This window comes from Saimiri boliviensis, chromosome 17, assembly GCF_048565385.1.
Source record: "Saimiri boliviensis isolate mSaiBol1 chromosome 17, mSaiBol1.pri, whole genome shotgun sequence".
NCBI lineage: Eukaryota > Metazoa > Chordata > Mammalia > Primates > Cebidae > Saimiri > Saimiri boliviensis.
In genome coordinates, this window is record NC_133465.1 from 21,607,138 (window position 1) to 21,632,903 (window position 25,766).

Consider the following 25,766-nt stretch of genomic DNA (forward strand, 5'->3'; position numbering starts at 1 on the left):
CCAGGCTGGAGTGCAGTGGTGCAATCTCAGCTCACTGCAACCTCCACCTCCTGGGTTCAAGCAATTATCCTGCCTCAGCATGGGAACCTGCCACCAGGCCCAGCTAATCTTTTTTTTTTTTTTTTTGAGACGGAGTTTCGCTCTTGTTACCCAGGCTGGAGTGCAATGGCGCGATCTCGGCTCACCGCCACCTCCGCCTCCTGGGTTCAGGCAATTCTCCTGCCTCAGCCTCCTGAGTAGCTGGGATTACAGGCACGCGCCACCATGCCCAGCTACTTTTTTGTATTTCTAGTAGAGACGGGGTTTCACCGTCTTGACCAGGATGGTCTCGATCTCTTGACCTCGTGATCCACCCGCCTCAGCCTCCCAAAGTGCTGGGATTACAAGCTTGAGCCACCGCGCCCAGCATCTTTTTGTATTTTTAGTAGAGACGGAGTTTCACCATGTTGGCCAGGCTGGTCTCATAACTCCTGACCTCAGGTGATCCAGCTTCTCAAAGTGCTGGGATTACAGGCATGAGCTATCAGGCTCGGCCAAGAACTACTTTATTTTTTTAAGACAGAGTCTCGCTGTCACCCAGGCTGGAGTGCAATGGCGCAATCTCGACTCACTGCAACCTCCACCTCCCGGGTTCAAGCAATTCCCCTGCGCCAGCCTCCAGAGTAGCTGGGACTACAGGAGCTCGCCACCACGCTCGGCTAATTTTTTGTATTTTAGTAGAGACAGGGTTTCACCATGTTGGTCAGGATGGTATTGATCTCCTGACCTCGTGATCCGCCTGCCTCAGCCTCCCAAAGTGCTGGGATTACAGGCGTGAGACACCACACCTGGCCAAGAACTACTTTAAATAAATGTTTTGCTTGCTTGGTATGGTGGATAGAGAGGAAGATGTGAAGAGGGGAGACAAAAGCAAAAGGAAATACTGTCAGTAGGAAACAGCCAAATTACAACTCAGATGTGCAATGTTTCCATTAAGTAAATTGGCAAGGGACTATTACAATTCGCAGAAATCCACGTGCAGAAATTTTCAGATACGTCTTTGTGCCTCTTCCTAATCCTCCCTGGAAAATGGGGGATATTAGTGCAAGTTTGAGGAGATTTACAGTTGGAAAATGGACATATAGACATCACCAAACTGGACTCCAGAAAGCTCTGTCTAGGATTTTATTAGACTGCTTTTTTCTCAATATACCTGTGTTGGAAGATTGAGACAAAAAGGCACAAACTCACATTAAATAAACAAGATAATCTAATCAATTCTACAAAGTGTAGTTTGTAAAAGTAGCACTAGGAACCAACCAAAATAAGTCAGGGAGTCCCAGCGGGGACTGTAAAAGGAGAACTCGGGAAGATACACATGCCCGCAGTACTGACCCTGTCCTGGACTCTCTCCAGAAGGCCAGAGCCCAGCACCCCTCCTCCCTGTCCCGGACCTCTCTCCAGGAGAAGGCCAGAGCCCAGCACTCCTCCTCCCAGTCCCGGCACTGCTGTTTTGCTGGGGCTGTGACCCTGGGATCCTCATGAAAGCAGCTGGTCTGAAGGGGCATGGCACATGCTCATGTGCTAACCCTGGAGCTGAGCCTTTATCGTAAGTCCTTTTGAGTGCTGGTCAGTTTGGGGTGGGTGAAGAGGAAACGGGGTACTTAAAAGCAGCCAACACTGTTGCCCAGCAGCAGCACCATCCATGGGGATGGAACAGACCAGGGACATCCCTCTATGTTTATGTGGGCTGGAGTTCCAGATCCAGGCTGATAGCTCATCATGGATGCTTTTAAACTGGGGCAACAGGTGGAGGTGGGAGGAGCCCTCAGTAGGGTTAAAGTGATATGTGTGGGTCTCAAAGAGCCAAAGGAAGGATATTAACAGCTGCTGACCCTCAAACCACGTGACAACTGTCTGCCTAGAATGCCACAGTTTCTTTCAAGATAATCACCATCTGGACTTCCCCTATTTGATGAATGAAGAAGGGAAATCTAAGCACAAATATAATTAAGAGCTAATACAGAGCTTATAGGAAAACATTTACATTTTTCTCCAGTAGAATTGCCTCTTCTCCAGCTTTCCAAGTAAGATAAATGCTACCAGCAGTTGAGATGCTACTCAGATGCCTTACTAAAGTCCCCTAAAGGTGAGGAGACTCACACAGAGGAAGGTGCCTGTAACAAGACATCTGGTTCCAAAGGGACCTCAATGAAGGTCAGAGCTAACCATGCTGGGGGGTCTGAGTCTGTCCACCCTTGCCCCCGGAGGGCCACAGGGAAGCATCCATCAGGACGTCATAGGTGCAGTCCTGTGAGACACTCCCTTATTGCACTTAGAAATGAGTAAGGCAAACAAACTGACAAAAACATAAGGGTACATTATCCCACCCCACTTCTTGCGTCCCGGACAAAGATTTGGTCTCTCATTAGCAGATGCACCCAGGCTAGTGTGGGCTTGGATCATGGCACAGTTAGGCCAACATGCTTCACAAGGTTTGGGGAACGTCAGGTGACACTACCGCTATCTCAGATTCTCCCAGTAAGAGGCATACTCAGGCCCTGCCAAGTTGTAGGGAACTGTGAACACACAGCAGCGTCTATGCCGCTTGAGCCCGGACTTCCTCACCTGCCTGCTTTGGTAGAGTTCTGTACTACGATCACTACGTGCTTTTGAATTTCCAGGACAGAACTCAGCATGGGAGTAGGACGAGCTAAGTTCCTGATCCCCAAATTCCTTTCTGGCAACTGGAGATGGGGAAGGATGTTCTGGAAAAAAGCTTTTTGCATGCTCATATTTTGCAACATGAAAGACCAGGACTCTTGTGTCCTGACCAGCCTCAAAGACAGAGGACAGGGGCCTAAGAAAGCACAGAGAAAAGAGGATTATTGCTGAGTGGCAGCACCAGCCCGAAAGGGAAGAGGAGGAGCATGGACTTACAGAGCTCCTCGGGGTCGGACAGTTGGCATTTAGAGGGCGACTCAATTCTAGGGGCCACACGAGACAGTTCCTTCCAGGTGGAGAGCTGACTGGGCGATTTTGTAGGCTCTGCAGAGAGATTCAGAGTGGGCAACAGGAGGGCCAAAAAGCCACAGGTGTTTCTAAGAGAGCAGTAAACTAAAGATTCAGTGACTGAGGCAGGTTATCTGCATTTGTTAAATTTTCTTAAACAGACCGGCTGAGCCTTGGGTACCTCCATTTGCTAGAGCGCACTAAGGAAGGGTTACTGGGAGCAGAAATCAGAAAAGCACACTGCTATTCTGCGGAAGTGGGGAAAACAATGGATCTCTAGCTCATCCCCTCTCCAACAGGAGCACTCAAAACTGCAAAGATCTGCCCAGGAAGCAAATACCTCACTTTATCCCAAGGCTGAGAACAAATGAACTTAAATCATTTAAATCAACATATCACAAAGCTATCTGAAAGACTGAAAATGTCACTTGGAAATAAAAGGTCGGGGACACACACCAAAATGGGTCAGAACACAATGGAGAGACAAAGGAGCTGTAAATACAGCAGCCTGCACGCCACGTATCTGGGAGGAGCAGGCTCCTGCACGCGCGGGCTCCGTAATATCAGACGGTCTATCTGTTCACAATGTTAAAGGGCATCTAGAATTAGCTACAGGAAGGGGCTGGAAGTTGCCTGGAGAACGGGCACAGAACAGCTGCTTCTGAGGATGGCCTGTCACGTGGGAGGGTAGAGCTGCTGGGCCTTCCTGTTGACCACTGTCTTGCAAAACTAGAAGAAAATAAAATGATTAAGGAAGCAACAGGCGCAAACGGACACAACTGTAAATCATCCTCAACGGGAGTTTCAAAAGGAGGAAGCAGCTGGTGGGCAGAGAAGGGAATGGGGGAGAGAGCACTAAGGCCCGAGCAGTGACTGGGAAGCTGCACCACACACTCCACCTTGTCCTACCCTCCTGCCCCCGATAAGATGCTTTAAGAACACGGGCCGGGAAGAGCGAGCCGAGCCTGGCATCACGGCTGGTGAGACCCTGGGCCTGCTTAACCGCTAGTATTAGAGGCCAGTTTTTATTTGTGAAAATAATTTTCTCTCAGAGCCTAACTGGGAGCAGAGCCAGATTTCAGTGATTAAGACTGCTTTGAGCTGCTGGAATCCCATGAGTGGGGAGATGTACAGGGCACTGGGGAACCAGCACCAAGAGCTAACTAAGGAAGGAAGGGGCTTGGGGAAGAGTGACAACATGGAACAAGGGGCCACCAATCTGGGCCCGTGACCTGGGCAGAAGCACCCTCCCAGCACCTTAAAGACACCACCTCTGATGAGGGCAGCTTAGTATGGGATCGGGAGAGGGGATATAGAGAGGAAGGAAATGCAGCACCTGATGCCACAGTGTATGCTAACAAAAGCTGTCTGGCCAGCAAGTTTTCCAAGGGGGAAGGGCAGGTCATGCCAGCATTATAACTGGCGGTGGCATGGGCCAGGGAGTGCCCAGCATGGCAGCTTCCACTTGAGATGGATCAAGTTGCCAGAGGGAAGAGTGATTAGCAGCAGATGAACCTGGCTTCTGTACCCTCCACCCCCACTTCCCACCACCCTCCCTGTCCATGTCTTTATCTGAGTGGTTCTTTGGAAACGTCCCTGAAATGTCCCAATAGCCATCATTTCTTTTAGTGGAAGCTGAGAGCTGTTTGGCGGGGCAGACATCACTAGAAGGGAGGAGGAGGAAAAGGTTTTCTGACTCCACAGTGAGCTGCTGAGGCCTTGAAAACCCTAACTGATTTTATGGGTCTGTGACACACAACAGTGAGAAATTTGGTACGTACAGTGCAGAGGGTGAAGGGTGGCTTTAGTCATCTGCTGTCATTCCTTTCACTGGGTCCTTTTGTCTCATCTGGAAGAGAAAAAGCAGGAAAAATGGAAGGCTCCTGCTGCTGATGAAATTCCACCAAAAATACATCCCGACTTCTCAATCCTACCAATAGGTAAGGTGGGGCATTTTTTGTATACAAAGCAAAACACTGGAAGGACAGAATTCTGCATATATACTTCAAGCCATCCATCTACAGCTCTGTGCCAATGGCCTCACCAGCCATGATTCCTATTTCTCTTCCTTGCGTCATGGTGTTTGGGTCAGTTCATAAGCACTTCTTTTTTTTTTTTGAGATGGAGTTTTGCTCGTTACCCAGGCTGGAGTGCAATGGCGCAATCTCGGCTCACTGCAACCTCCGCCTCCTGGGTTCAAGCAATTCTCCTGCCTCCGCCTCCTGAGTAGCTGGGATTACAGGCACGTGCCACCATGCCCAGCTAATTTTTGTATTTTTTTTTTTTAGTAGAGACGGGGTTTCACCATGTTGACCAGGATGGTCTCGATCTCTCGACCTTGTGATCCACCCGCCTCGGCCTCCCAAAGTGCTGGGATTACAGGCTTGAGCCACCGCGCCCGGCCAACTTCTCTTTTTTGGTAGAGAGGTGTGGGGTTGGGGTAGGTCTTCCTATGTTGACCAGGCTGGTCTGGACTCCTGGCCTCCCGAGATCCTCTGCCTAAACCTCCCAAAGTGCTGGGATTACAGCACAGGTGTCAGCCACCACACCTGGCCCCTCTGTTTCATTCATTTATTCATTCAGTAAGTATTTATGAAACATCTTTTTTTTTTGGAGACAGACTTTTGCTCTGCCGCCCAGGCTGGGGTACAGTGGTGTGATCTCTGCTTACTGCAACCTATGCCTCCCAGGTTCAAGCAATTCTCCTGCCTTAGCCTCCCAAGTAGCTGGGATTACAGGCGTGCACCACCACGGCCAGCTAATTTTTGTATTTTTAGTGGAGACAGAGTTTTGCTGCATTGCCCAGGCTGGTCTTTAACTCCTGACCTCAAGTTATCCACCTGCCTGGGCCTCCCAAAGTGCTTGGATTACAGGTGTGAGCCACCACATCTGGCCTCAATTAAGCATCTCTTTAGTTCTAAGAACTTCTACAGGGCTGGGGATATTTAGCTGTGAACTAAAACGGACTAATTCTCTCCTTAAGAAGCTTATATTCTGGGGCAGGGTGGGCAGAGAACAAACACATGAATATATGTCAGGTGGGACTAAGGGCTGCTCAGATAGAGAATGACTGTGAGTAAGTGCTATTTCAGGTAGTAATGGAAGCTTGTAGTGAGGTTTGAGAGGAAACCTGAAGAAATGAGGGAAAAAATCCTGTGGTGCTCTGGGTTAGGAGTGTTCCTGGCAGTGTCTCAGGCCTGCAATCCCAGCACTTTGGGAGGCTAAGGCAGGCAGATCACGAGATCAAGAGATCGAAACCATCCTGGCCAACATGGTGAAACCCTGTCTCTACTAAAAATACAAAAATTAGTGGGGCGTGGTGGCATGCACCTGTGGTCCCAGCTACTCAGGAGGCTGAAGCAGGAGAATCGCTTGAACCCGGGAGGCAGAGGTTGTGGTGAGCCAAAATTGTACCACTGCACTCTAGCCTGGCCACAGAGTGAGACTCCATCTCAAAAAAAAAAAAACAAAAAGTGGGCACAATGTTGTGGCATAAGGATGCAGAAGTGGAAAGTACAGGGGCAGGTCTGGGTCACAGAAGTGTGAGGCTGCTGGAAAACAGGATGGAGGCTTCTCTGGAAGCACCAAGTGGTCCCTGTCACTGGCACCTTCCAGGCAGAAGCAGACATCACTTACTGGAAATGCTGTAGATCTGATCTCTCTAAATCAGTTATGACTTGAAAACTTTATCCTATTTGAAGAATGTTAATAACATAAGTATTTCTTCACTATCCATTAGTTTTCTGCTTAACTTTTGTTCTTTATAATGCTCAACAAACTTTGAGCACCTAAGAGCATAGCTCCTGGAATCAGACTCCCTGGACTGTATTCTGTTTTGAGACAGTGTCTCGCTCTGCTGCCCAGGCTGGGGTGCAGTGGCCCAATCATGGCTCACTATAGCCTTGACCCCCGCCCCACCCCACGAGCTTAAGTGATCCTCCTGCCTCAGCATCCCAAGTAGCTGGGACTACAGGCATGTGCCACCATGCCAGGCTGATAAAAAAAAAAAATCTTTTTGGCCGAGCGTGGTGGCTCACGCCTGTAATCCAGCACTCTGGGAGGCCAAGGTGCGCGGATCATGAGGTCAAGAGATTGAGACCATACTGGCCAACATGGTGAAACCCCATCTCTATTAAAAAAAAATAAAAAGAAAAGGCCGAGCATGGTGGCTCACGCCTGTAGTCCTAGCACTTTGGGAGGCCGAGGTGGGTGAATCACCTGAGGTCAGGAGTTCAAGACCAGCCTGGCCATGATGGTCAAACTCCATCTTTATATAAAATTTTGTGTGTGGGGACAGGGTCTCATTGTGTTGCCCAGGCTGGTCTTGAACTCCTGGGCTTAAGTAGTCCTCCTGCCATGGCCTCCCAAAGTGCTGGGACTACAGGCGTGAGCCACTGCACCTGGCTTGGATTGTATTCTGGCTCCATCACTAATTGTATGGCTTTCAGTAAGTTACTGCACTGCTCTCTAAGCCTAAATTTCTTTTTTTTTTTTCGAGACAGGCTCTCACTGTGTCACCCATGCTGGAGTGCAGTGGTGCAATCACCATGCCAGGCTAATTTTTGTATTTTTTGTAGAGACGGGGGTTTCATCATCTTGCCCAGACTCAAACTCCTGGACTGAAGCAATCTGCCCACCTCAGCCTTCTAACGTGCTGGGATTACAGGCATGAGCCAGTACGCCCCGACTTTTTAATTTTTTTTTTTTTTTTTTTTTTTTTTTTTTTTTTTTGAGACAGTTTCACTCTTGTTGCCCAGACTGGAGTGCAGTGATGTGATCTTGGCTCACTGCAACCTCCGCCTTCCCAGTGCAAACGATTCTCCTGCCTCTGCCTCCGCAGTAGCTGGGATTACAGGCACCTGCCACCACACCTGGCTAGTTTTGTATTTTTAGTAGAGATGGGGTTTCTCCATGTTAGTCAGGCTGGTCTTGAACTCCTGACCTCAGGTGATCTGCCTGCCTCAGCCTCCCAAAGTGCTGGGATTACAGGCATGAGTCAGAGCACGGGGCTCTATCCCATGAGAAGGCCTGGGAGCAGCAATAACGCAGTAGTAATAAGCACACCCAGCACCAGACCTCATTTCCAAACAGCATTCTCCTCTCTACGGAAGCAGGGCTCCTTGAAGGTAGCCAATTACAGGCTGGGTCATGGAAAAACAAGAGAAACCTGGAGCACTGTGTGCTTCAAGGGCACAGCAGGGACTTCACCAGTAACTGGACAGACAGACAGAAGAGGATAAAAAGAACACTGAGGTGGTGGCAGCTGGGCTTAAAATACACAAGTGGGGTCTAATCGTGCAGAAACATCAGACAAATCCACGTTCAAAGACATTCCACAAAACCACCAGCATGTAACCTTCACAAACGCCATGGTCGTGGAGGTGGGGACACTGAGGAGCCACACCAGACAGACGGAAATGAGAGCTGGATGCTGGGAGGCAGTGTGTCCTGGCTGCAGCCTTTGCTCTAAGGGAGTAGACGGGAGCTTTTGGTACTCAGGATGCTGGGAAGCAGTGTGTCTTGGCTGCAGCCTTTGCTCTAAGGGAGTAGATGGGAGCTTTTGGTACTCAGGATGCTGGGAGGCAGTGTCTTGGCTGCAGCCTTTGCTCTAAGGGAGTAGACGGGAGCTTTTGGTACTCAGGATGCTGGCAGGCAGTGTCTTGGCTGCAGCCTTTGCTCTAAGGGAGTAGACGGGAGCTTTTGGTACTCAGGATGCTGGGAGGCAGTGTGTCTTAGCTGCAGCCTTTGCTCTAAGGGAGTAGACGGGAGCTCTTGGTACTCCCGGATGCTGGGAGGCAGTGTGTCCTGGCTGCAGCCTTTGCTCGAAGGGAGTAGACAGGAGCACTTGGTACTCTTCTTGCCTGTTTTCTGTAAGTGTGAAAGTCTTTCAGAATAGAATTTTTAAAAGAGAGCGTGCTCATGAATGACCACTGACATAAATTTTCAGTCATCAGAGAATTTAATGTCATGGGAGCAGAGCTCCTTGGGCCTCAATCAGAGAGTTCACCACCTTGCTTCAGTTTGTGAATGCAGAGCCGGGTCTTGTTTTCCCACTGCTTGAAGTAAGATGGCACCTCCTACCAGGAACATGAGAGCTTCCCCTACTGTCAGAAACAAGCTCTCCACACCCACAGAGGCTACCACTGAAATAAAATTCATTACTTCAATCTTTTTTTTTTTTTTTGAGACGGAGTTTTGCTCTTGTTACCCAGGCTGGAGTGCAATGGTGCAATCTCGGCCCACCGCAACCTCCGCCTCCTGAGTTCAGGCAATTCTCCTGCCTCAGCCTCCTGAGTAGCTGGGATTACAGGCACGCGCCACCATGCCCAGCTAATGTTTTGTATTTTTAGTAGAGACAGGGTTTCACCATGTTGACCAGGATGGTCTCGATCTCTTGACCTTGTGATCCACCCGCCTTGGCCTCCCAAAGTGCTGGGATTACAGGCTTGAGCCACCGCGCCTGGCCTTTTTTTTTTTTTTTTTTTTTTTTTTTGAGACGGAATCTTGCTCTGTCACTCAGGCTGGAGTGCAGTGGCCCCATCTCGGCTCACTGCAAGCTTCCAACTCCTGGATTCAAGTGATTCTCCTGACTCGGCCTCCCAAGTAGCTGGGATTACAGGCACCTGCCACCATGTCCTGATAATTTTTGTATTTTTAGTAGAGATGGAGTTTTGCCATCTTGGCCAGGCTGGTCTCAAACTCCTGACCTCAGGTGATCCGCCTACCTCAGCCTCCCAAAGTGCTGGGATTACAGGCGTGAGCCACTGCACCCAGCCCATTACTTCAGTCTTATAATATAATGAACAATAAATAGGAACGCTTATTTCCTATTTTGTGGGGCCTATATGACATGCAAGATTTATCTGATGTTTGTGGTGTTCCAATGTAGGCTATATATACACATATAACATGGTTGAAGAAACTATGTATATGTGAAAATAGGAAAACAGCAACTTCTCAGGGGGTGGGGGGTTAGGGGAGAGATAACATTAGGAGAAATACCTAATGTAGATGACAGGTTGATGGGTGCAGCAAACCACCATGGCAGATGTATACCTATGTCACAATCCTGCACTTTCTGCACTTGTACCCCAGAACTTCAAGTACAATTAAAAAACAAAACAAAACAAAAACTTCAATCCTGGTTGCTTTTGTTTTTAACAGTGTTTTCCTCTAGGGAATGGGACCAGGAGCTGAAACAAAGAGACAAATTTTATTCATCCATTCATCTATTAGTTATTTGGACTTTTAATTTTAAATGTATTTTTCTATCTTTTGAAAATTATTTTGACCGTTAAGTATGAACTACTCCTTTGACCTAAAAAAAAATTAGTAAAAGTATCAGTGTTAATATCCTAGTTATTAATTACATTGTGCTATAGTTTTGCAAGATGTTACCATTGGCAAAAACTGGGTAAAGGGTACATAGATCTTTCTGCATTATTTTTTATAACTGCCGGTGAATCTTGCAATCATCTCAAAATAAAAATTTCAGTGGAGAAATGAAGCTCGCTGGGTGTGTTTGGGAGGCTAGGGTAGAAGGATCATATGTGGCCAGGAGTTTGAGACCAGCCTGGACAACATACCAAGATCTTGCCTCTACAAAAAAAAAAAAAAAATTAAATTAAAATTAGGTAAGCATGGTGGCCTGTGCCTATAGTCCCAGCTACTTGGGAGGCTCAGGTGGGTGGATCACCTGAGGTCAGAAGTTTGAGAACCAGCCTGGCCAACATGGCAAAACCCCGTCTCTACTAAAAATACAAAAATCACATGGTGGCGCAGGCCTGTAATCCCAGCTACTCAGGAAGCTGAGAAAGAAGAATTGCTTGAACCAGGGACTCGGAGGTTGCAAATGAGCTGAGACTGCTACTGCACTCCAGCTTAGGCAACAGAGTGAAACTCCTTCTCAAAAAACAAAACAAAGCAAAACAAAAAAGCCATTAAGACAGAGCTCAAGAGCAGGTGATGAGAAGATCAGGTACACTCACATCCAAGCAGACAGACAGGGAAACCAGCTGTGAAGAGGCTCAGAGAGGGCATCTGAGGTGGGCCAGCTGAGCAAGGGCATCACACAGACTCTCAGCTCCATCACAAAGGAGCAAGCCCAGAACAGACTCTGGAGGGACCAGAGGAATCATGGAGCCAACAGGGACTTCAAAAGAAGGCAAGAAAATTCTTACTCATGCAGTCTAACACGTAGGATCTTTGCTTTGCTATTTTTCAGCAAATGAGAGTCCAGTAAATAGGAAAACAACAACTGACTGGGTGCAGTGGCTCACAACTGTAATCCCAGCACCTTGGGAGGCTGACTCGGGTGAATCGCCTGAGTTCAGGAGTTTGAGACCAGCTTGGCCAACATGGCAAAACCCTGTCTCTACTAAAAATACAAATATTAGCCAGGCATGGTGGCACGCTCCTGTAATCCCAGCTACTCGCGAAGCTGTGGCATGAGAATTGCTTGAAATGGGGAGGTGGAGGTTGCAGTGAGCCGAGATCGTACCACTGCACTCCAGCCTGGGTGACAGAGTGAGACTCCGTCTCAAAAAAAAAAAACAAACAAAAAACAAAAAACACCAACAACCAATACCTCCTTCCATTTTTTAGATTATGGACCTCTTAAGAGAGCAAGAGCATGGGAAAGGGAGAAAAAAGGGAAGCTGGGGAGAAAGAGAGACAAAAAGAAACTGCTTTCCTACAGTCACGTCTTTCCATAAGTTTTTTCTTTTTAGGGCAAAGAAGTCATCTCTTGATAACGTGCTTCCCAGATATTTAAATCTCATTCAAGAACGGTGGGTCCACCCCCACAGGGATTAAAGTTTCAGCAGTGGTGACTATGGCCTTACAGTGACCCTCATAACTCACAAACAAAATCTGCCTACACTAGACAACTATGTATAGGTTTAGAGAATAAGTCATAATTCCTATTGCAAATTGCAGTTAATCCTGGCTCATGGAAGACATGCATTTACCTCTATTCCTCCCCCAAACCCTACTATATGACAGCAAAGGAATTTAAAAATATATAAAACTATGAAGACGAGAACAGAAGAAGCCGCTGCAAGTAAGAGCCAGGAACAAACTTCTGGAAGGTGGAAAAGGGACAGAAGAGTCAGTAACTAATGTGCAGAGCAGCAGCAGCTGAAACCTAAGTTCCTGGAGGATGGGGAAATGAGAAGGAGCCAGCCGGCTTGTGCTGCGGGTTTTCTGAAGGCTTGGAGCTGCAGGCAGCAGGTCCCGCTGCAGGGGGAGTACCAGGTGAGGCTGAAAACTGGAGACATGTTTGAAAATCCAAATGGAGAATGGTTAGGGCCTGGTGTTCCTTCTCTTGCTCTGGAAGTCAAGCAACCACCCTGCTTCCTACCACAGCAAAAGGCAGGAGGTTCACTCTCTGAAGTGCTGAAGGAATCCTGAACTCAGGACTGCAGGTGCAGCGAGGGGCAAGGTGGGCACGATGCAGATCTAAGGGGATTAAAGTCAACTGATGGCATGACCAGCCTACTGGGGCCCCTCCCCAGCTTGGCATACAGAATGCCGGCTGCTTGCCTGTCTCCCCTAGCAAGAGACGGGGAGCCCTCTCTAGCGAAAGTGAGAAGCCCCCACCAACCCCCGCAACACCCTGACAAAAAAAGACTCGAAGTCCTGAGGCAGAGTTTTCCCACTGTAACTACTGAGTACCCTGCAGTGAAGCCACCTACTAATCTGTGGAAGGCCCCTAACACGAAACAGAATCCAACCCAAACTGGACAGAGCAGCTCAGCAGAAACATTACTGAGGAAGCAGAGAGAGGTCTCACCAAGCAAAAACCAAAACTGTTGCTTCAGAAAAGGAGGTAAAAGGAGAAAAAGTGTATTAAGAAAGAACACAGAAGAAGAAATGCTCCAAAATAATTAATAGAAGAGAGAAATGTTAAAATTGGGAAAAAGTCTCCCAGAAAGGAGGCTGGGCATGGTGGCGTACGCCTGTAATCCCACTTTGCGAGGCCAAGGTGGATGGTTCACCTGAGGTGGGAAGTTCAAGACCAGCCTGGCCAACATAGCAAAACCGTGTCTCTACCAAAAAGACAAAAATCAGCTGGGCAAGGCAGCACACGCCTGTAGTCCCAGTTACTCAGGAGGCTGAGGCTGGAGAATCACTTGAACCTGGGATGCGGAGGTTGCAGTGAGTTGATATCATGCCACTGCATTCCAGCCTGGGTGACAGAGCCAGTCTCTGTCAAAAAGAAAAAAGCAACAAACAACTCCCAGAAAGCAGAGAAAACATAAAAAAATTAGAAAGTCAATTCACAGGGTTCAACATCTGGCTAATAAAAATTCTACAAAGAAAACAAAACAGGAATTAAAATTACAAAAACATTTTCCAGAACTAAAGAGATTTTTTTTTTGAGACGGGGTCTCACTCTGTCACCCAGGCTAGAACGCAATGGCACAATCTCGGCTCACTGCAACCTCGTCTTTCCGGGTTCCAGCGATTCTCCTGCCTCAGCCTCCTGAGTAGCTGGAACTACAGGTGCCTGCCACCACACCCAGCTACTTTTTATATTTTTTAGGAGAGATGGGGTTTCACCATATTGGCCAGGCTAGTCTCAAACTCCTGACCTTGTGATCTGCCTGCCCTGGCCTCCCAGAGTGCAGGGATTATAGGTATGAGCCACCTTGCCTGGCATGAAGGGATCTTTTGATTTAAAGAGTAAAACAAGGCTCTTGAAATGTGCCTTTAAATCTGCATTTGGTTGAAAATAATCCATTTGGATCTGACCTCGTGATTCGCCCACCTCGGCCTCCCAAATTACTGGGATTACAGGCGTGAACCACCGTGCCCAGCCGAGTAAGATTTTCAAAAGCGGGAAGAGATTAAAAAAGAATTCTCTAACATTGAGGGCTCTCAAATTTTGGATCTGAAGAAAGCAGATCCAGTAGATCCTCTGGAAAGTTCTAGCTCCAGGAATTTGAATTCTACCCAAAGAATGAAAGGTTGTCAGCAAACACTTCCACCAACCCCAATGTATGTTATACTGGCCTTTGTCAGGCAGTGGATGCTGAAGCTCCAGGCTAAACCCCAATGAAAGTCTCCATGTTTCTTCATTTGGTGGCATTTTCCCCTTCTTTCTGTCAGGACTAGGGTGACCAAAAGACCCAGGCACCTATTCCACAGTCAGAATCACCAGACCCCTGGACGCTGAGGTCTGCCCCTTCCTAAGGATCCTCAGCAAAAGCATCAGGGACTGTGCCCCAGTGAAGTCCTGCCACGTCACTGCTAAGTGTAGCTAAATGAATAACCACAACACATGCCTTCCACACAAAGCAACTCAGTGTACCGCTCAGCAGTTAGCCAGCCCGGAAGGAGTGTCATCCTGGATGGTAAAAACAGCTCCCCAAGGGGCTCCAGAGGAAGAACTTGTGGACCTAGTCTCTGCCCCAGCCTGCGTCGTGAAGCAGGGAGTGTTTGCAGCCAGGCAGCATTGGCATCCAAGCCTGGCTCTCACTAAGGCCCTGCAGGAGAGCTGGGTGGGCTGTTGCAAAGCCAAGCCTCTACTGGATACCCAAACTCCATGCCAACCTCACCTGGGGCAGGGAGGGAGAAATGATGGCAATTCTTATGAAACAGGGCTTCTGCCTTATTACAGTTTTAGCTCCAAGAGGGCAAGACGGCCCAAAATTACATTCAGAGGCAGGAGTACGGGAGAGTGATTCAGAGCTGTGTTTCTGGGGTCAGACAGTCCTGGGCTCCTCCCTGACCACACCGGCTGCAAGGCAGTGTGGCCCAGGGCACGGCAGCAGCCAGCTCTTTGGGCCTCCACTTCCTCACCTGAGGGTGGGGATGGCCACAGTGCCTGCTCACAGGGAACGGTTCAGACTGCAAGACGGTGTATGCAGAAGTCCTTGGAATGGTGCACAGCACACAGTAAGTGCCTGAATGTTACTGACTGACCATCTCCTCAGAGTGGGCCTCTCAGGGAAGCATCAGCATCCCCACAGGAGGCATGAGGAATGCTGGGTCTTTAGGCTCCTACGGAACAGAACCCTCTTTCTGCAATCCATGCCAAGGCCGAAAACAAAAGCAAATGCTCCAAACTCTGACAGCTCAAAACAACTGCAGGGAGGGCCAGCTGTCAGCGCCTGCATGTGCCCTTGCTGCCTTCTGTGGCAACGTGCATGATATGCACGGTCAGCCCAGCCTGCTTCCCCCAGGGTCACCTCCAGCTCCGCAGCCCTGCACGCTCCTCCCACCGGGCTCTGAAGAATCACTGTTGCAGCTGTATTACCCACTTGGCATTCGGCACAGACTATCTGTCTCTGTGGATATGGCAAGACTTCAACTAAACTGTCAATTCAAGAGCGCAGGCTGTTTTCTTCCTCAGAATGCCCACGTACCGCCTAGCCCTATACGTTACCCACAGCAGACACTGACGTGTTCCTAAAACTATAGGACATGGCTCAGTGAACTGCTCCAGCAAAACAGGCTCCCTCATCCTCGTGTGTTTATCTGATGGAGAGCCCCCAGTCTCCCTCATCCTGGTATGTTTATCTGAGAGCCCCGAGTCTCCCTCATCCTCCTGTTTATCTGACTGACAACCCTGAGTCTCCCTCAGCCTCATGTTTATCTGACTGACAGCCCCGAGTCTCCTTCAGCCTCGTGTGTTTATCTGACTGACAGTCCCGGGTCTCCCTCACCCTCACGTGTTTATCTGACGGAGAGCCCCGAGTCTCCTGTGGAGCCACTTACTTCATCCAACTGTCTCTTTGTCTCTTCTTCCATCCTTCGAATGTCGTCCATGGTCAGGTCCACCCACTTATCGAGCCAGCAGAACAGCTGCCTGTGGAAGTTTGTAAACAGACGCCTCTCTTGCTGTAAAGGACGGAACCAGCTGGAACTCAGAAGGGGAAGGCCACGGCCATAGCCCTCCTCCCATGCTCTCCACACTAAGACCCACACTTTGCTGGGGAAGGGAGGAGGAGTGACACTGGGCTGGCTTATCCGTATCAGCCAGAGGTCAATGACCTTTGCCTTCATCAGGTATAGCTTCATATAGGAGGGAGCCCCCAAGAGAGAATGGACACCTACCTCACGCTAGGCCTCTGCCCAAAGTACTACCAAGACAGGCAGCCCCTCAACTCCCAGGCAAGCCAAGGCCCCAGACCACAGCCACATTTCCTCCCGTCTCTGGCATCTAATGCCAGATTAAAACTGGCCACAGCTATGAAATGTGGTCCGAGAGGGAGACTCCAACACATGGGAGAATTAAAAGGCTATAAAGTCCTTAGGTCTGCCCAGCAGAGTAATTCAGGGCACTGGCGAATCTGGCTCACAGTACCTCTTGCCTTTTGGCTGCAAGAAAAGAAAGACCGAGTTTTATTTGTAGGTCAGCTTTTGCCTCGGTTTCCTTCCCTGTCACAGGTGGTGCCCCTGGAAGGACAGCATTAAACCGTAAGACACTGGAGTGCAAGGGGAGGCGGCACCTGGGAAGCCGGCCTGTGAAGTACTCTGATACTGGCAACCCTGCAATGCAGGCCCCAGGGGCTGGACCACCTTCTTGTGTTGGGCAAAACAGCCCCCACCACACACACGTGCGCATGCACGCACACACACACATGAACACACGCAGGCAAACACAGTCACTGGGAAGGCCTCACCCTAGTCACTTACCTTGTGTATAAAGTTTTCCACTTTGTTCTGCAGGCCCCACCACTTGAACTTGACAGTAACCAGTTTGTATGCACACATATACGGGCAGTCTTTCTGATTTACAAGTTCTTGCTGCATTAGAAACATACCCACAGGCAGGCAAGTAACTAAGGGCAGACCTCAGGCTGTCCCCTGGCTCACCCCAGCCATTCCCCTCCTCCGCAGGGAGCGGCCCACCCACACACTGCCCAGTCCCTTGGCAGTGAAGGTGTGAATGGTACCTTCCAGTTGGGGCCCAAAGGTCCTCGGCCTGTTTTGATAGATTTGAATTTTGCTGGGTCTTCTTCTGCCTTGTAATCCTGAGAGAAATTGTGGAATTGGGGTTGGAGGGAAGTGGGAGAGGGAGTGAGAGGTGGGGAGAGCAGATTTTTCATTAGCATTCACTTCATACCACTTCCTGATGCTGATGGCACAAAGCAAATATGGGAAAATGTTCTAAACAAGATGTTGAACTGTTTACATTAGCCTCAGAGGAGAGTTCTATGTGATTTTTTTCTGAGTGTTTGTTTTGAATTTTGCCAGTGTGAAAGTATCACCAGACGGTCTGGGCAAGCACACATTTACAGTGTTGAAGACAGAGACTTTCAGTCTGGACTGAACTTCCACATCACCAGGGAAGACTTTTTAAAAATACAGATTTCTGAGCCACTCCACCCAAAATCCAGTGACTGAGAATATCTGCAGGTGAGGGCAGCACAGATTTTTTTTTTAAATCTCTGCAAGTGACTCTAAAATACAATTAGCACTCAGAATAACTGGCTGTCGTTCTTTAAATGTTCTAGCGCAATCCCCCTCTGGCTTGTGTTAACAAAATAATTACTGGAAATGTTCAATGTTGAAAACCCATCCACTACTGGTGAATCTCACTTGACTGATTTCTAATGCAGTGAATTCCCTATGTTAATTAACCACAACACAAGTTTAATTTTCAGGTGTCCTTCTACAATGACTGACGTGGGCTCAGGAAATATAAACTCATAACAAAGATCATACATTTGTCTCTCTCTCTCATAAAGTATTTCCCAAAGCTCGTAATTTTTTTTTTCTTTTTTTTTTTTTTGAGATGGAGTTTTGCTCTTGTTACCTAGGCTGGAGTGCAGTGGCACGATCTCGGCTCACCGCAACCTCCCCCTCCTGGGTTCAAGCAATTCTCCTGCCTCAGCCTCCTGAGTAGCTGGGACTACAGGCACGCGCCACCATGCCCAGCTAATTTCTAATTTTTGTATTTTTAGTAGAGACGGGGTTTCACTTTGTTGACCAGGATGGTCTCCAGCTCTTGACCTTGTGATCCACCCTCCTCGGCCTCCCAAAGTGTTGGGATTACAGGCGTGAGCCACCGCGCCCGGCCTTTTTTTTTTTTTTTTTTTTTCTTAAGAGACGGAGTCTTGCTCTGTCTCCCAGGCTGGAGTGCAATGGCACAGTCTCGGCTCACTGCAACCTCCACCTCCTGGGTTCAAGCCATTCTCCTACCTCAGCCTCCTAAGTAGCTGGGATTATAGGCGCCCACCAACACGGCCAGCTAATTTTTTATTTTTAGTGAAACGGGGTTTCGCTGTGTTGGCCAGGCTGGTTTCGAACTCCTGACCTCAGGTGATCCGCCACCTTTGTCCACCTAAAGTGCAGGGACTATAGGCATGAGTCACCATGCCCAGCCCCAAAATATCTTAAGTGCAGTGTGACCACAGGAAAGAGGTATCACACCCCTGGGATGCAAAGAGCAAACACGCATTCCCTATCAATGAGCAGAGAGTTAAAATTCCTGTCTTTTAAACCCAACAAGGAGGCCGGGCGCGGTGGCTCAAGCCTGTAATCCCAGCACTTTGGGAGGCCGAGGCAGGTGGATCACGAGGTCAAGAGATCAAGACCATCCTGGTCAACATGGTGAAACCCCGTCTCTACTAAAAATACAAAAAATTAGCTGGGCATGGTGGCACGTGCCTGTAATCCCAGCTACTCAGGAGGCTGAGGCAGGAGAATTGCCTGAACCCAGGAGGCGGAGGTTACGGTCAGCCGAGATCACGCCATTGCACTCCAGCCTGGGTAATAACAGCGAAACTCCGTCTCAAAAAAAAACAAAAAAACCCAGAAAAACAAAAAAACCCCAACAAGGCCTCTGCCCAGTAAGAACAGTAATGAATGAGGAGGAATCTAACCCCCTCATTCCCTAAGCAAATACTTCCTGGGTGCAAAAGAGTGAGCAAGCAAGACCTGGTCCCTCTTCTGACCAAGCTTTTAGTCTAGCAGTGGACTGTACTCCAGGCGTCTACTGCAATGTGTGTTACTCTGAAAAGCCACCACCTACTTCTTGAGGGCAGGGGACCTGTCTTTTCATATATTCTGCATCCCTTACCTGGAACCCTGAGATCCTAACACTATCCCAAACACAGTAGGCAGGCAATACATGTTTTTTTTTTTTTTTTCAATACATGTTTTTTTAACCACTGAGTTGGGAAATAAATTTGGGAATTGGTGCTCTGACTTTTCAGGCTAAACATCATTTTAGCAGGGCAAAACACTCTACCTACAGCACCTACATAGTCCAGTAATCATTTTCAGAGGCCAAACAGGACACATAAATTTTGGGCCACTAATTTCCTGGTGGTATCCCCAGCTCAAGACAAGAAAACTCCTAATAGTCACTTTTAAAAGTAAAACAAGCCATACACACCAGAAAGAATTTCCTTTTGTACCAAGTTGGGTATGGATTCCTGGTTTCTCTTAACATTTAGAAGTCATTTCTGCATCTCAAAGGCCACCCACGTCTTGAAATAGTTCCTACCTTGCTAAGCACTTGGCTTCGGTCTGCGATGTCTATGTAAATGGCTTCCACATGTTTCCATGCCTCAGGCTCCAGCTTATGCACCTGCGGGAAGCAGTGGGAACCACTATGTCAGCTACAAAACACCCGCTAGCCAGAATGGACACCTAGGAACTGCCATTCCCAAGGCCACCGATATAAGAGTCCTACTGCTAGGTAATTATAGAATTACATACAATTAACCAAAGAAATGGGAGAATGCATTTTTTTAAATAAAGAGACGAGGTCTCGTCATGTTTCTCAGGCAGTGGCTATTCATAGGAATGATCACAGCACACTACAGCCATGAGCTCCTGGGCCCAAGTGGTCTTCCTGCCTCAGCCTCCTGAGGAGCTGGGACTATAGGCACACAACACTGTACCCAGCTGGAAGTTTTGTTTGTTTGAAATGGAGTCTAGCTGTGACGCCCAGACTGGAGTGCAGTGGCATGATCTCAGCTCACTGCAACCTCCGCCTCCCAGGTTCAAGTGATTCTTCTGCCTCAGCCTCCCGAGTAGCTGGGATTACAGGTGTTGCTAAGACACCCAGCATTTTTGCATTTTTAGTAGAAACGGGGTTTCACCATGTTGGCCAGGCTGGTCTCAAACACCTGACAAGTGATTCACTGCCTTAGCCTCCCAAAGTGTTGGGAGCCACCACGCCCAGGCTGCGCTGGATTTTAAGTAGACACGGCTGAGAACGAATGCGCTGATTTTTCAGAGCAAGCATCACTTCTGCAGGTCAGAACGCTTCCAGGAGATGACAGTGCCCATACCATTTCCGTATGCCCCCCACTGTCAAAACTTCGAGCACTCCTAGAGATGCTGCCTGTTTAGCAACACGGCTTACTGTGATCAGGCTATACACATGCGAATACAAAATTATGACCAGATTCGTAATGTACCGAAGGATACAATATAGAGCAACTAGAATAACCCTTCCTCCTGCTTGCCCCCTGGCCCCCACTCTAGTAGCCGCCACCTCTAAGAGATCCTGTATACATACAAACATCCATGTGCATGGAGTTTTCTTCTAATATGAAGAACAGCACATATACACACAGTTTCATAACTTCCTTTTTTTGGGGGGGGATGGAGTCTTGCTCTGTCACCAGGCTGGAGTGCAGTGGCGCAATCTTGGCTCACTGAAACCTCCACCTCTTGGGTTCAAGCGATTCTTCTGCCCTAGCCTCTCAAGTAGCTGGGACAACAGGCACGTGCCACCATGCCCGGCTAATTTTTTTTGTATTTTTGGTAGAGATGGGGTGTCACTGTGTTGGCCAGAATGGTCTCGATCTCTTGACCTCATGATCCACCCACTTCGACCTCCCAAAGTGCTGGGATTACAGCATAACTTCCATTTTTAATCACACAGTATGCTTGAAGACTGCTCCCTACTGGTTCTTTTTTTTTTTTTTTTTTTTTTTTTGAGAAGGAGTTTCGCTCTTGTTACCCAGGCTGGAGTGCAATGGCGCGATCTCGGCTCACCGCAACCTCCGCCTCCTGGGTTCAGGCAATTCTCCTGCCTCAGCCTCCCGAGTAGCTGGGATTACAGGCACGCGCCACCATGCCCAGCTAATTTTTTGTATTTTTAGTAGAGACGGGGTTTCACCATGTTGACCAGGATGGTCTCGATCTCTTGACCTCGTGATCCACCCGCCTTGGCCTCCCAAAGTGCTGGGATTACAGGCTTGAGCCACCGTGCCCGGCCTTTTTTTTTTTTTTTTTTTGAGATGGAGTTTCGCTCTTGTTACCCAGGCTGGAGTGCAATGGCGCGTTCTCGGCTCACCGCAACCTCCGCCTCCTGGGCTCAGGCAATTATCCTGCCTCAGCCTCCTGAGTAGCTGGGATTACAGGCACGCGCCACCACGCCCAGCTAATTTTTTGTATTTTTAGTAGAGACGGGGTTTCACCATGTTGACCAGGATGGTCTCGATCTCTCGAACTCGTGATCCACCCGCCTCAGCCTCCCAAAGTGCTGGGATTACAGGCTTGAGCCACCGCGCCCGGCCCTACTGGTTCTTTTTAATAGCCACAAGTATACCAGTATTTGGCAGGTCTACAGTTCATTTAATGTTGACCTACTAATGGACTCTTACGTTGTTTTTTGTTTTTCAGACAGGGTGTCACAAAAAACAAAGGTCGGGAGATCAAGACCAGCCACCCAGGCTGGAATGCAGTGCTGCAATCACAGCTCACTGAAGCCTTGACCTCCCAGGCTCAAGTGATCCTCGAGACTCAGCCTCCGGAGTAGCTGGGACCACAGGCACATACCACCATGGCCAGCTGTTTTTTTTTTTATTTTTAGTAGAGACAGAGTCTTGTTATGTTGCCCAGGATGATCTTATGTTGTTTATAATCTTTGGCCACACAAAGATGACTGCAACGAGTCTCCTTGTATACATGTTATTTCACACATGTGAAAATAACTGTCTAATACATTCTCGGGCATAAAAAAAGTTGAGGTAGGCCGGGCACAGTGGCTCATGCCTGTAATCCCAGCACTTTGGGAGGCTGAGGCGGGCGGATCACCTGAGGTTGGGAGTTCGAGAACAGCCTGACCAACATGGAGAAACCGGTTTCTATTAAAAATACAAAAAAAGGTGGGCATTGTGGTGTATGCCTCTGATCCTAGCTACTCTGGAGTCTGAGGCAGGAGAATCGCTTACACCCAGGAGGCAGAGATTGCAGTGAGCCGAGATCATGCCATTGCATTCCAGCCTAGGCAACAAAAGTGAAACTTCACCTCAAAAAAACAAACAAAAAAAAAACACCTGGGGTAAAGGATAGGTAGGTGTATTTTAAATTTGGGGAGTTACTGCAAATTGTGCTCTAGAAAAAACTGTAATTTTGGTTTTTAAATACAGCTCCTCTGTGCCAGGAATTGCACCAATTCAAGCAGTACTAGAAGGCCCCATAAAGTTCTGGAGATCACAGTCTGCAAATCACAGACACAGCAGTCCATTCTGGTAAGACAGGTCTAGGCAGAGGCCATCGGTTTTCTGGCCAGGCAACAGAGGGCTACAGAGAGGAACCCATGGTAGCGCCGGATAAGCTACAAGCAGAGACTCAGGACCTCATCCCTGGGGCTCTTGGGAAATACTACTCACATTCTCCTGCGTGCCAAGATCTGGTTTGTGCCAGGTTTCAATTTTAATCAGAAAGTCTTCTTTCATGTACTCATTCTGGAAGAGGAAAAAAATATATATTAAAGTCACAAGGTTCACGGTTGAGAGTAACCACCTCCCATTACTGGAGTTGGGCGTCACTGGGCCATGGGCAGTTGGGAGAGTCCAGCCTCTGCCTTTTAACAGCTAACTTGATCAGAAGCCCATGGCACACTAGGCACACATCGTCCCATTCAATCCACACCCCAGCCTGAGAGGTCTATGGAATCACCCTTATTTTACAGGTGACGAAAGTGAAGTTCAAAGAGGTTAGGTGACTTAACCAAAGTCACAGATCGGGCCAGGTGCGGTCGCTCACACCTGCAATCCCAGCACTTTGGGAGGCTGAGGCGGGCAGATCGCTCGAGGTCAGCAGATCGCTCGAGGTCAGCCTGGTCAACCTGGTGAAACGCTGTCTCTACTAAAAATACAAAAATTAGCCGGGCATGGTGGCACATGCCTGTAATTCCAGCTACTTGGGAGGCTGAGGCAGGAGAATCGCTTGAACCCAGGAGGCAGAGGTTGCAGTGAGCCGAGATCACACCACTGTACTCCATCCTCGTCCAGAGTGAGACTCCATTTCAAAAAAAAAAAAAAAGTCACAGAGATCATGACAGAGTTGGGCCTGAAAAACAGGTTTGTCTGTCTTCAAAATCCATGCATTAGCAGGCTACCATACTGTGACATGCAGAGTGCTATTGGGTAACAAGTAGTGTGGAAAGAGCACAGGGGACTTCCTAACCCATCGGAAATACTCACCATGGTCCCTTTTCCTCCAAAAGGCCTTTTGCTGAGGCCTTAAGTTCTCTCCTCAGTAACTCAACCCTTCAAGCTCTTAATGCCTCCCTCCCTTCCTGCTTCTTAAACACTGGAACTACTCAAAGGAGGAACGCATTCGCCATTCACTCCTCAGCAGGAACCAGTTTCCCAGACACAGCCTATGTTTTATCAGCAGGGACAAGGCACTGAGATGAGTGTGCTAAAGGTGGGGGGTGGGGGGGGATGAAAGAGGGAATGGTGGTGGGAGAGGTGAGAATGCTGAATGGTGGGGGAAATGAGAGAGGGGATGGTGGTGGGAGAGGTGAGGATGCTGAATGGTGTGGGGAATGAGAGAGGGGATGGTGGTGAGAGAGGTGAGGATGCTGAATGGTGGGGGGAATGAGAGGGGGGGATGGTGGTGGGAGAGGTGAGGATACTGATGGTGAGGGAATGAGAGGGGATGGCGGTGGGAGAGGTGAGGATACTGATGGTGGGGGAATGAGAGAGGATGGTGGTGGGAGAGGTGAGGATGCTGAATGGTGGGGGGAATGAGAGAGGGGGGATGGTGGTGGGAGAGGTGAGGATACTGATGGTGAGGGAATGAGAGGGGATGGTGGTGGGAGAGGTGAGGATGCTGAATGGTGGGGGGAATGAGAGGGGGGAATGGTGGTGGGAGAGGTGAGGATACTGATGGTGGGGGAATGAGAGGGGATGGTGGTGGGAGAGGTGAGGATGCTGAATGGTGGGGGGAATGAGGGAATGGTGGTGGGAGAGGTGAGGATGCTGAATGGTGGGGGGAATGAGGGGATGGTGGTGGGAGAGGTGAGGATGCTGAATGGTGGGGGGAATGAGGGAATGGTGGTGGGAGAGGTGAGGATGCTGAATGGTGGGGGGAATGAGGGGATGGTGGTGGGAGAGGTGAGGATGCTGAATAGTGGGGGGAATGAGAGTGGGTGGTGGTGGGAGAGGTGAGGATGCTGAATGGTGGGGGGATGAGAGAGGGGACATGGGGGGAGAGGTGAGGATGCTGAATGGTGGGGGGATGAGAGAGGGGACATGAGGGGAGAGGTGAGGATGCTGAATGGTGGGGGGATGAGAGAGGGGACGGCTGTGGGAAAGATGAGGATGCTGAATGGTGGTGGGGGAATGAAAGAGGGGATGGAAGTGGGAGAGAAACCCTGTGGACTTCACGCTTTTGCCGAGGGTCAATGTTCTGTGGGGTCAACAGATGCACAGATGGGGAAGGGATGTTGGTCAGGTCAGCTGAATGGAAGTTTCTGTACAGTCATGAAGAGGTGTGACCTGGAGCAGGGAGGGAAAGGGAAGGCTGGAGCCATTCTGTACATGTAAGACCTACAACCAGGATGCCCCGATGGAACTCCATGCCATTGCAGCGTAAAGCAGGGGGTCATCATGCAGTTCACAGATTCCTCGTCAGGACTGAGCCTCAGCCACTCCAAATGTCACCCAAGGGAAAGAACACCCAACACCACCAGTGCAGTTGTGTTTTTATTTCTCCTTTTCTTATAAATCACCTACAGTTCCAACCCCCTTGACAATACTTACTGTAATCACTGCTCCCAGACAAGGACATGGAAAGAAGAGAGAAAAAGATTAATGAGGATGAAGAAATATCCACCCCCCAATCCCAAGGACCACACATGGCAGAGTTCTTTACTCCTTGTGGCTTATCTACAGTCACCGCCAAGCCCCAGTGAGTCAGAAACACCTCAGTGCAACAACTCTCAAATTTCACTCAAACAGATGTCCCAAAAGACCAAATAGGGAATTTAATTAAAGCGACGCAACTATGGGCTTCTTGGGATTCTTTTGAGCAGGGCAAGGACAGGGACTGGCTCTGATCAGCCACGGCGCTGCCACCCGTCACTCCGCCCTCAGAGCATTCCAGGGTGCCTCCCATCCCACCCCAACCTCTACCTCCTGGGGCAGCAGAGCAGGGTGCTTTGGGCCAGGCACTGTATCTGCCTCCTGTACCTTTGCACCCTTCCTCCTGCTGTAACCAAACCTCCCACGCACTCCTCTGCACTCCTGCTCATTGTAACGGGAACCCTAAGACAGCACGGTTCAATTATTTATAAGGGAGAATGACTGCAGCTCTCGTGTCACTGGGGCTGGACTAGCTCTGCTCTCAGGCCACCTGGTTCATTCTGGACCCTCTGATTTAGGAGCTATGGCCATTTCTGCCAGACTAGCTCTGCTCTGAGGCCATGTGGTTCGTTCTGGACCCTCTCACTTTAGAAGCTACGGCCATTTCTGCCAGACTAGCTCTGCTCTGAGGCCTCCTGGTTCATTCTGGACCCTCTGAGTTTGGGAGCTATGGCCATTTCTGCCAGCTGCCCCACTGCCATG

At 49.1% G+C, this 25,766-nt stretch overlaps 1 protein-coding gene across 1 annotated transcript in view; it reads right to left on the reverse strand.

The window, feature by feature from the left end:
* Nucleotides 1–1,150: 1,150 nt before the first annotated feature.
* The window catches only part of PITPNA (phosphatidylinositol transfer protein alpha), a 42,804-nt gene continuing 18,188 nt past the window's right edge, over nt 1,151–25,766 (reverse strand). The window contains exons 5-12 of the mRNA XM_039475748.2: nt 24,963–24,970; nt 22,581–22,655; nt 19,454–19,537; nt 16,896–16,973; nt 16,636–16,746; nt 15,715–15,837; nt 4,773–4,840; nt 1,151–3,720 (exon numbers count right to left, since the gene is read on the reverse strand). Of these exons, the coding sequence (XP_039331682.1) occupies nt 4,796–4,840; nt 15,715–15,837; nt 16,636–16,746; nt 16,896–16,973; nt 19,454–19,537; nt 22,581–22,655; nt 24,963–24,970 (524 nt within the window). The 3' untranslated portion in view covers nt 1,151–3,720; nt 4,773–4,795. The remainder of the gene's footprint in view (nt 3,721–4,772; nt 4,841–15,714; nt 15,838–16,635; nt 16,747–16,895; nt 16,974–19,453; nt 19,538–22,580; nt 22,656–24,962; nt 24,971–25,766) is intronic.